The sequence below is a fragment of the Vanellus vanellus genome (assembly GCF_965231255.1).
Source record: "Vanellus vanellus genome assembly, chromosome: 8".
Classification (NCBI taxonomy): domain Eukaryota; kingdom Metazoa; phylum Chordata; class Aves; order Charadriiformes; family Charadriidae; genus Vanellus; species Vanellus vanellus.
Genome location: NC_138913.1, coordinates 29,628,205 through 29,639,525, shown reverse-complemented (window position 1 = coordinate 29,639,525; position 11,321 = coordinate 29,628,205). Strand labels below are relative to the sequence as shown.

The following is an 11,321-nucleotide window of genomic DNA, read 5'->3' as shown; positions in this document are numbered from 1 at the left end:
GGCCGGTCTCTATCGCCGCGGATCCGCGCACCGGGTGGGGAGAGCGGCGAGGCCGAAGCGGTGGGGTGGTGTTTAACGGAGGGGCGGCGTTCGGCGGCGGGTGGCGCGGAGTGAGGGGCGCAGCGGGGTCAGGCGGGCGCGGCGGGCGGCCGGGGGAAGCGGGCCCGGCATGGCGGGCGGCCCGCGGTGGTGGTGGTGGTGGTGGCGGCGGCGGCAGGGCCGGGCGGTGCTCCGCGCCGGGCTGGCCGCGCTCCTCTGTGCCCTCCGTGAGTGCGGGGCGAGCGGCTGCGGCGGGAGAATCGCTGGGGAGGTTTAGAGTGGACACGAGGAAGCGTTTCTTTACCGAGAGGGGCGGTCAGACGCTGGAACAGGCTTCCCAGAGGGGCGGTCGATGCCCCGGGCCGGTCAGGGTTTAAGGGGCGTTTGGACAATGCACTTAGTAAAATAATAATATGCTTAACTTCTGGTCAGCCCTGAAGTGGTCGGGCAGTTGGACTGGTGATCATTGTAGGTCCCCTTCCAACTGCAATAGTCTATTGAAATTAATAGCAGAAACAAGCAGTTTTCCGGGTTAAGTAACTGAAAACCAGCTGCAATTACCTTCTGCAAAATTTCTTATTCAGCCAACATCGCCTTGCTTTTGGTCTCCACTCAAGCTGATGTGTTGCACGTAAGGCGACTGGAGTTTCACTTCTAGCAGGGCAATCCTGAGGAAACCTAGAGGAAAAAGTAAAGAATGGCTGTAACACAAAGTTAATTGTTAAAATCTGGATCTTACAGGGATGGATGTAAAAGTAGGAGATAAGGAATCACACCTGCAAGGGGGGTTGCAGTGGGGAAAAAGGCGGGGATTTATAGAATCATAGAATGGGTTAGGTTGGAAGGGACCTTGAAGATCATCCAGTTCCAACCCCCCTGCCCTGGGCAGGGACACCTCCTGCTAGACCAGGTTGCTCCAAGCCCCGTCCAACCTGGCCTTGATTATTACAGACTCCTTAGTAAAAACAAAAGCACGCTTTTGGAAATTGCTCTAGTGGAAAAAAAGAGATTTCAGCCTTCGTGGTAGCTGAAGCTTGGTGTTCCACTGACAAAATGGCTGTTGGCTGTACTAAATTGAATTATCGTTTCCCTTTTGCTGTGCCAGGTTTTGCAGATGATGTGTTTGTAGATGATATGAATTTGCTTGTTGAGGTTGTCTGCTCGTGTGGTAATTTCATGTGCTGTTCTGTAAACACCATGCCTCGTTCGTTGTGTGCTTAGATGTGCAGGCCGCTTGTCAGGATGCCACTGTCACGCAGGAGCTTCTGAAAGAGGGGTTTCACAGGTGAGTTCTCACCCTATCAGAATAACGTGCCGGGTAATTTTACATGTGAAGAAGTTTCTCTCCTAATTCCCAGCTGTATCAGCTTACTGATCTGTGATCCATAGGCATAGCTAGGCCCCAGGAATATATTAGCACGATCAAGTAGTTAACAATTACAGCTATAGTAGAGGAAGAACAGGTGGCCCTTTTCGAAGATGAAGATCTAGGAGGCCATTGGTCGTTCTGAGATGTTAACAAAGAAGTGAAACTTCATGTCACGGATATGGAGTCAGGGTGAACTGCATCTTTCTCACTAGAGAAGGACTGCGTGGCTCATCAGGGGACTGTTTTATAGGACGTGAGAGCTGCATCTCCTCTCTGTGCATTGGGGAGTATGACTCTTGGGGGGGTTTGTGCCATCTTTTGAAGTGCAGGTGTAAACCTTTTGCTGCTGTTGCTTGTTTGAAGGGACCTGCTGGTGAAGGTGGAACTTGGTGTAGTAGGGGAGGATGCAAGAGGATGCACAGTGGCAGCTAGAACTCGGCTTCCACCAGGAATCTATGTGGATCCCTACGAGCTGGCATCGCTGCAGCAGCACAATTTAACAAAGGTAACCACCTCAAAGCTCAAACACCTGGCATTTAGTCAGGTAAGGATGAGTACGCTCGGGAAGTGGTAATCTCTGGTCATTATCTGTCTCATTGAACCCAGGTGATTAATTCCTTTTCCTGGAAGAAGATGCCACACAGTATCATCTTCATGACATCTCATTGTATCTCTCAGCTTGATCAGCATCACTCAGTGCAGGGCGTTTTGTGTCATATGCTGCTTGATATTTCCACATTCAGGCATCCATACCAGGGAGCTAGTGCAACTCTGCTCAGCCCCAGATGAGGAGCTGTGGTAAAAGCTGTTCAGGTTGAGGAGACGGAAGGTTAACCTCCCCAAAAGAGCTTCACAGCTTCGTTTTCGTCACAGCTTCGTTTTCGTCACAGCTTCGTTTTCGTCACAGCTTTCCATGTGGCTTTCCAGTGCTTGCTTCACATTTTGGGTAGAGAGATGTGCTAAGGCTGTGGCTTTAAGGTCATCTTAATTCAGTTCAAACATACGGATGCAAAAGACTCTGGGCAACTTCTGCTGTTGGGGTGCTTGCAGGTGCTGGTATGGCCTCGCTTATGCACCTCATTAAGCTAATGCCTCTTAGGTTTGGCTGTAGGCACGGTTGCACTGCACACTTTTCACACGTAAGAATCACTCATTGGAGAGGGACTTGAAAAGTGATTTTGCATCAGCTTGAGGACACAATTTCCAACTTGATCTTCCTGACCATGAAATCAGGCCCAGTGTTAGAAAACAGAATGAGGAAAATAGTTTTCCCTTCTGATGCAGCAGTAGGTTACCACAGCAGACAGCAGCCTCTTAAATCCCAGAATCATGCACAAAACGTTCATACAGTTTTCTTTTCCCGCATCCCTCCCTTGGGTCAGTTCTGATCGCAGCCACATCTGTATCTTTCTCTGCTTGCAGGCGGTGTTAATTCCTGATGTCATCGATGTGGAGGCTCCTGAGTACTTGGCCACAGACCTTCTTGTTCTCCTGTACATGGAACCCGACCCTCGGTGTTCTCGCTGTTTTAGTGCTGCCTTGCCTGTGCATGGGCGCTACCACCGGCCGGCAGAAGACAGTGAGGAAGCGTTGGTTGTTCTGAAGAGCCCAGAAGTACTGGTCTGCTGCTGTGACAGTGAGATTCTCGTTATGTGTTCTTTTGGGGAGAGAGAAATAACTGGGGGGAATCCAGAACTTGGAATCTGGTTCTGTATTTGTCTTCCGGAGATGGAGCTCTGGGTAGTCATGTGAGCATGAGGGGAAAAGAGTGGCCCTGATAAAGACCACGTTGTCTTCCTCTTTGAATGCTGCTGCTGCCTGACCAAAGGCAGATTAATTGTCAACAGATTTCTTGGCGTTGCGCTGCTGCGTTGTACCCTTGTGCTGAAAGCATTGGCAGTTGGTCTGTTTGTTGCGGTCTCGCTTGTTAAAGGCCCTGGCTTGTTAAAGGTCAACGTCTCAGACGACATTTTCACAGTGTTTCTCTTGGCAGCTGAAGCCATGTGTGGCACATTTAAAATTCACTGTCACGTATTAATCAGAGTATTCTGGTGGTTTCCTAACACTTTCTTCCTGCATTCCCTGTACGTAAGGGGGGAATGTAGCAAACTGTGTGCCTGAAGGTTAGGATGGTTGGAGTCTCAGATTCCTGTGAAACAAGAACCTGACATCCACTGACAATGAATATTCCAAATTACACAAACAATTAAATCCTACATTTTTGCTACAAATTGTATTTCCTTTCACAAAACATTCTTACTAGCTGCCAAGTCAAATGTGCTAATGATTCTCAGCTCATTTATCTTCATTTGTGTGTTATTTGAGCAATGATTTTCTGGGATAAACATCAGAGCAGGGAAGACTGCCTGATCTATTAAAAAAGGGGGGTGAAGTGTTCCCATTTTTCTGCCACATCTACTACTTATGAGCAGGAAAATATATTTATTATTAATAATATAGCATTCGAAGTATTGGAGGGGAGTTCTTGCATGTGCCGACGGGAGACCAACAAGGAGAAATGGAAGAATGGCTTCTGTGTTTTGGGGGAAGAGAAATTATAACTATGGCTAAAATTGAGGGGTCTGCAGGCCAGTGATGAATTCTGTGCCCTATTAAGGACAGAAGGGCCAAGATACCACACAGGTGAGAGTCTTCCTTGGGTACCTGCTGTCTCAGGAAGGGAAGAGTGGCAAAGTTCATGAAAAGGACTGCCAGCACCACTTTGCAGAACTGGCACATTTCTGTCAGTGGTGTTGGCTTTCAGGGAGTAGATTCTGTCTAGTCATTGTGGAGGAAATATGCCTCATTTGGCAAAGTCTTGCAGGCCCTATTGTTTCATCCTGTCTTGATCCTGCTGATGCATTAACATCTTCCATAGATCGCCTATCAGCAGAGTGCTGGAAACCTGCTGAAGTGGCAGCTCCCTGCTCAGGCAAAACTGTTGGTCCCTGTCAGTGGTACAGCGTAACGCACAAACCGGTGAGTTCTCATTTCTGGTGGGAATTCTGCATTCTCATTTAGCAACTGCTGCCTTTTTTTCTGTGATTAGTGACTTCCATAGCACAGGAACTAATCAGTAAAAGACTAGTTGTGTGATTCCCCCCCTCAGGGAGGCTCCCTTCTTCCTTTGTGACCAGCTTTTAATGGGGGTCATCCTGCCCTTCTGACATGCATGTAGTCACTGTGCTCTTCTAGCCCTTTATGGGGCTGTTCTCCTCACTTTTTGTTAATAGTTTACTTGGAATTCTAGGATATAATTCGCAGTGGTCAAATTAAGAAAGGTCTTTGCAAAATAGGTGCTTCAGAGGAGTAGCAAAGAAGAAAACTACTTTATGATCTAACTAAAGGACGGGTAAAACCCTGAAGGCTGAAGGAATAACATCTTAAAAAAAAAAAAAAAAAGTCACTTCTGTTTGTTTGGTTGTTATCCGATTGGCTAAGTATCTAGGAAAAGGTGAAGTTTCTTTATTCTGTGTTCAAAATCAAGGAAAGTTGGAACTTTAGTTTGGTCAACAACTGCCTTTGATACTCAAAAGGGTTGCAGTAGCATAGAGATTCAGAAATAAGACTAATTTGTCTGATAACAAATCTGTTATTTTTGTAATGCACGTGCCTGCCTACATTTAAGATACCTGCAGACATCTGGGATATCTGCAGCGCTTGTCCAAAAACGTTTTGGAGCTTCCTGCATCACAGAGAAACCAATTGTTTGTTCACCTTGGAGAAAACTGACTTCTAAGTCTGAGAGCTTCTCTCTTCCGCGCTGTATTACATACGTAACCACGATGGCAAGCCTATTGTAAGAACAAAGATGCAGAGGATATAAATGGCTCCCATTTAAAATGGTAGTGGATAAATTTATTGAGCTTTGTAACGCAAGAGCAGCTGGCACTCCGCTTGCTGTAAATTGAAAGGTGATGTCCCATCTTGGTTTTGATTTTGAATCCCAGAAGCCTTAACAAAGGACTAGTTAAATAGTGGTCTAGTTACTAATCCTCTAAGTTGCAATCAATCCATTGTAATCCATTTATTTGTAACCCATTTATTTTTCTTTGTAGGCATATGAGGAATCGATTCTGCAGGTTCCAGTGGGGCTCAGGCAACACAGTTCCTTAGTGTGTGTTGTGACTCTCCTTGCCACGGTGCTCTGTTCCAGTCTGATTCTTGCGGCTGTATGCAAATATGGACACTTCTCCTCGGTGACCTGCTCAGAATAAAGAAATACGGAATGATTGACCTCTGTCCAGCAAAACTAACTGACTATTACATCAGCTTCCTAAATGAATCCTACTCTGTTGTTATTTTATCTTGGTAATGTGTGAGGGTCCCATAATGGGTTATAGTTCCCTTGGCCTAATTCTTACAGACACCTTTCACACACAGAAGACTGTTTTGGCATGTGGTCAGTAGCCAAAGCGGATGGAGGGTAGGAATAGTGCTGCAAAATGCTGGAAGGACTGCTACAGTCTGGGTCTCTGATTCCCTCCCCCTGGCCCAGAGCCTGCATTGACTACAGCACTGCCTCTTGCCGAGGTGTTTGTATTTCTTGAATTTAAACTAACTGGCTCAGGGATTGGTTAGAAAAGCATTATCTGTCATTAAAGTTTCTGAATTTTAAGCTCGCTTACATTGTCTAGATGGGTTACATGTGAATTTGTGATGGGATATTCTGTGTTTACCTGGGACAGGAGAAGGCTTAAATAATCTCTCCCATTCTAATAACTGGGAGGGATTAGCTGCTCTTGGTCAAGTTAGTCAGAGTTGAAAGAGTTTAGAAAATTTGGAAGAAATTTCTCCCTACACCAGAAGGTGACAGAATAACCCTTGGAAGACAAAAGCTGATGAAAAGAAGCAAATATTTAGAAGACTTGCATTCAGCCATCAGAACAGTTGATAAATACAAGGAAATGGAGAGGAAATTACTTAATGGAAAACCTGAGTTGCTCTGGATGGACAGAAGAGCGCGGTTGCTGTTTCTAATTGTCAGTAGGTGGCATTATGAGCTTATGGTAACTCCTGGGGACTGTTGGCAGAAAAAAAAATAGATTTTATTCCCTGTACGCTGTGAGTAAAAAGCAGGTGATTTGGGGGAGTGCATGTGTAAGGAGGATGAGTGAAAATTCTGGTTTTCAAATTCTGACCTCCTTTTGAGGGCTCTGTGTGCAGCAGAGACTTCTCATCAGCAGAATCGGCCTTTCATCACTGTCCAGCTGTAGCTTCAGGATCCCTTGGGCATCTTTCTTCTGCTTCTGCTGGAATTCAATAGAGAGCTCGTCTTGTGACTTCGCCCACGACAGGTTGGCAAGTGGTCTGACACTGGGCTCTTGTTCTCCCTTGACTGTGCTGAATGATGACGGCTGCGCCAGTACTTCATCCGCTACCTCAGAGGAGTCATGCACTGCATCTGCTTGGGGGAAGGGAGAAACTAAAGAGAACAATTGCAGAGAGATTTGCTGGCCTGTTTAACCACATCAGCGCAGCAGGGCTATGGACCAGTATTGTAACGCTTCGAGTGGAATTTTTAATTCCCAGAGTCAAGTTTGTTCTCGCGCTCTCTCTCTCACGCAGGTTGAGAACACACTGCACAATTCCGTGTTGCAGTCTCACCCTTGGAAGGCCAACATCCCAGATTGCCCCTCAGCTCTGGCAGGTCTTTATCACCTGGAAGCTCACAGGTTTTTCTAACATCAGATGGTACCAGTTGAAAAATCACAGGTTGAATTCCTTAGCTAAAACAAGCTGCCTGATATCATAGCCTAGTGAAAGGAAATGGCAATGTCCTTTGGAGAAATGAGAAAAAAATGCTGCAAGTGGCAAAAATATTTAAGTGGATGATTTGGAAATCTGTACACGTGAGGATCTGAGAATGGAAACCCACATCGATGGTAGGATGTCGTAGGAGAAACTGAGGCAGGAGGGGTTTGAATTACAGGGAGCTTAGTGCTGTCAGTACGAACCAAATAGTTGACTTTAGAATAGTTTCAATGTGCGCTAATGAGATTGACGGGCACGTGGCTGTCTAAGCATGTCTAAAATTCATCAAGATCCCACCGATAAGTTTTTCAGCTGAACTTGAGTAGTACTGATTCTGATTAACATAAAATGTGAGAGAGATGGCAGAACAACTCAATGGATGGGGTTTTTTTGTAACAGCAAATAGCAAGTGTTTGCTGTTTCTTAAATCCATAGCATTTGTATTATAAATATAGTAGACAAGTTTTTCTTTAAAAGTTGTAAATAACTAGTAACTATTGTAATGTTAAGGTAAAGGTATTTTCCAGTGAAACTTTCTCTCCCATACCAGAAACTACGGGAGAGAAAGTTTCACTGGAAAATTAAACAAGCACTGCATCTAGGGGGCATGCCCTGATGGTGTGCTAGACACAGGAGGATGCAGGTGCCAGTCCTACAGGCATCACTGGCAGATGTGGAGGAATCCATGGAAAAATTCTGGCAGCTTTGGAGGTGGAAATGGGGTGGCTGAGTTCTCAGCAAGAGAGCATAGGGTCGGACACAAACATGCATCATTGATGTGTACAAAGACGGAATTAGAGCAATGAAAGAAAAGGGGAAGGGGCAGGGGTGTTAAAAGCCACGTTAGGAGTTAAGACTTTCTGAATCACAAATGAATGGGTAAAACACTAAAAAAAAACCCACCCACAAAACAAAAAGACCCCTCCTAGTTTGTTTAAAAAGATGTGCCTGGGGAGAGAGACAGAAGAATAGGAGGGGGGTAAGGATTCTGAAAACAGTTGGGATCAGGAGCTGAGTGGGTTTAGGGGTACAAGCAGCAAGAAGTAAGCTCGCCTTATAGGGAAGGAAAGGAAAGGAGAGCTGAGGGAAGTGTGAAGTTCAGAAATGGGCTGTGGTTTCTTGAGAGGTAAGTGCAGAGACGAATTAGCAAAAGCTTGATCCTAGGAGGATCAGATATGGAGTTGAGTCAGAACAGGAAAGTAACAAAGCAATATGCAAAGAGAAGTGAGGAAGATGGCTTTGCCCACAGCAGGAAGCAGACCAGAGCAGTCGCCAGCAGCCACAGAAGGGTCACTTTGGAGTCTTGTTCCTGGAAGAATGGGTCTGGAATAAGGCAGGTCCTTAGGGGCAAGTTTTCTGTGACTGTTGGGTCTGCAGTAATTCTGTGGAGAGTAAGAAAGAAGACGGCCAGCAAGCATTGGCTGAAAGCAACAGAAACTGGAAAGTCTGATTTGTGCTCTCTGTGCCTGGACCTGCATGGAGGTTTGAGGCTGTACTGCAAGCCTGCTACTTTCCCCCGCAAGACCTGTACAAAGAGATGCTGACAGAAGCATCTCCTCCTCCTTCTGAAGGAAAAATCAGATGTTCCTTCAAGCCAGGCCTGACAGAGGAGGTGAGCCCCAAGCTGCAGGGCAGGTGATGTTTGGGGAAGTCACTTGAAAGATTAAACGTACCACAGGAATTGGGGGAGAAGCCTCGAGGGCACGTACGCTGCTTGCTTAGCTGTGTTACTGCTGCATCTCTTGGAACCTGGGCACCTGAGTAGTTGCTTAGGTCACTGATGGTAGGAAGTCGCAATGTGGAAAGCTGCTCTGTGTCCTGCTGCTGTAGCTAACACATGCTGGTTTCACCAGGAATGCTGAACACTGAACTCCTGGACATGAAAAGTTGGTGGGAGACAGGTTAATTTGTTGTCAGCTATATTTATACAAAAACAAGCCCCTTCCAGTACTTCCAGGGCATAGCACAGGTGAGGAACACGAAGCATGCTCTCAGGTACCCTGCCCAAACTCCTGGTCACAGAGCAGGCTGGCTGCCACCAGCCCTGTTACCTCAAGGAGACACTACAACACAGCATGAATCATAGAATGGTGACAGTTGGAAGAAACCTTAAAGACTATCGAGTTCCAAACCCCCTGCCCTGGGCAGGGACACCTCCCACCAGCCCAGGTTGCTCCAAGCCCCGTCCAACCTGGCCTTGAACACCTCCAGGGATGGGGCAGCCACAGCTTCTCGGGGCAACCTGCGCCAGGGGCTCACCACCCTCACAGTGAAATAATTTCTTCCTAATATCTCAATCTGCCCTCTTTCAGTGTAAAACCATTCCCTCTCATCCCATTACTCCACTCTGTGATCAGGAGTCCATCCCCAGCTTTCCTGTACCCCTTTAGGGACTGGAAGGGGCTCTAAGGTCTCCCCGGAGCCTTCTCTTCCCCAGTCTGAACACCCCCAACTCTCTCAGCCTGTCCTCCCAGCAGAGGGGCTCCAGCCCTCCCAGCTCCTCCGGGGCCTCCTCTGGCCCGGCTCCAACAGGTCCTATCCTTCTGGTGGCTCCAGAGCTGGAGGCGGCACCGCAGGGGGGTCTCCCCAGAGCAGAGGGGCAGAAGCCCCTCCCTCGCCCTGCCACGCTGCTGGGGATGCAGCCCCTGCGCTGTGGTTTTCCTCATGAAGCGAAGGGGTGAAAAAGAGCCTGTTTAGAAGCAGTCAGCCTCTGTGTGTGTTTTTTTTTTTTCCCCCTGGCGGTAGCCAGCTGCGGGACCAAATTCCCACCGCCCTAGGAAAAAAAAAAAACACACCCCTTTTATACATATAATTTAATTATTCCCCTGCCCTCAGGGCTGTGAGCGCCTCCCCGGGCCCACCCGCTCCCTCAGCCGGACTGCGCCTCCCATAATCCCCCGCGCGCCGGGGCAACTTCCGGTGCGGGCGCGCTGCCTGCCGGGAGTTGTAGTCGTGTGGGCGGCGCCCCGCCGGCTGTGGCCACGCGCGGCGGTTCCGCTTCCCCCTCCGGCTCCTGCCGCCGCTGCTGCCGCCTCCTCCTCCTCCTCCTCGGTGGAGTCCCACCACCGCCGCCGCCATCGCAGAGGCCGCGCCCGCTCAGCCCGCCCGTCCCCTGAGGCGGCAGGTGCCGCCCCAGCCCGGTGAGTCCGCTCCCGCCCGCGCCTTTGTGGAGTCCGCCGGGCCTGCGGCGGGCGGTGAGCTCCCGGTGGCGGCGGCTCATTCCCCCCCCCCCCCCCCCCCCCCCCGCTCCTCCCCGCCGCCTCAGGGAGCTTCCGGCAGCGCGGGCCCGCTGTCCCCGCCGCCTCAGGAACGCGGTCGGGCCCAGGGCGCCTGGCCCGCTCCGGCCTCGGGAGGGCGGCGGTGGGGACCGGAGCTGGGCCTCGGTGGGCCCCGCCTCGCCTTCCTCCCCCCGCCCTGGTGGTGGTGGTGGTGACTCTCAAAATCCTCGAGAAGTTGGTTAAAGCCTCATTAATCTCGGGGGGAACGTCGGTGTGGGTGTTGCCGTTCTAAATCCTCACGGGGGGGAAAAAAATGGGGCGCAATGCAGCGGAGCCCTCCCCGCGCCCCGCAGGCGGGTCGGTGAATGCACCGGTGTCTTCGCGGCCGCTGTCACAGCCGGTTTGCCATTACCCACACGTCTTCCCCTGCCGCTTCCAAACCGTTGCTTTTTATGCCCCTTCACCCTCTTGTTTCCACCCCCCCTTCCTGTGCTTTCTGCTTTTAATTTTTTTTTTTTTTTTACTGCTTTTTGTGTTTATGCCGACAGTTTGGTTGTTTAATGGTAAGCTCTTTGGGGAGCAGGGAGAATAAAGTTGGTTTTAGCCAGGTAAAACCTGTATGTAGTAACTGCCTAAAGGTTTGTTTGGGAGTAGCGAGTTCATCGGCGGGCTTTCAAGGAGCGGCGTCGCACTTTGCCGGTAGCCAAAATAAACCGGTTCACGTGCTGCCTTACGGTGAGTGAAGACAGTCCAGATATTGCAGCGTTTTAATAATCATTATTTTGGAGGTCTTGCAGTCACGGCGATGTTAGGTGCAATTCGAACCTGGAGTATTGCTTTTTTTGTTTTTGTTTTTTTTTTATCTTCTTATTTCTGTCTTTCTCTCGTTTTGTCTTTTTTTTGGGGGGGGGGATTTTTATGCTTGAAAAAGTGGGCCCGCT

At 48.8% G+C, this 11,321-nt stretch overlaps 2 protein-coding genes across 2 annotated transcripts in view; both read left to right on the top strand.

The window, feature by feature from the left end:
* Positions 1 to 169: 169 nt before the first annotated feature.
* On the top strand, positions 170 to 6,031 carry PIGX (phosphatidylinositol glycan anchor biosynthesis class X; the record flags this gene model as incomplete). The annotated part of the gene is made up of 6 exons (XM_082486870.1): positions 170 to 266; positions 1,261 to 1,324; positions 1,772 to 1,913; positions 2,831 to 3,044; positions 4,287 to 4,387; positions 5,467 to 6,031. The coding sequence occupies 6 exons, from the start codon at positions 170 to 172 to the stop codon at positions 5,623 to 5,625; spliced, it is 777 nt and encodes a 258-aa protein (XP_082342996.1). The 3' UTR covers positions 5,626 to 6,031.
* A 4,152-nt stretch (positions 6,032 to 10,183) lies between these two features.
* PAK2 (p21 (RAC1) activated kinase 2) overlaps positions 10,184 to 11,321 on the top strand; it is a 42,814-nt gene continuing 41,676 nt past the window's right edge. The window contains exon 1 of the mRNA XM_082486956.1: positions 10,184 to 10,302. The gene's annotated coding sequence lies outside the window, so the exon portion shown is untranslated. The remainder of the gene's footprint in view (positions 10,303 to 11,321) is intronic.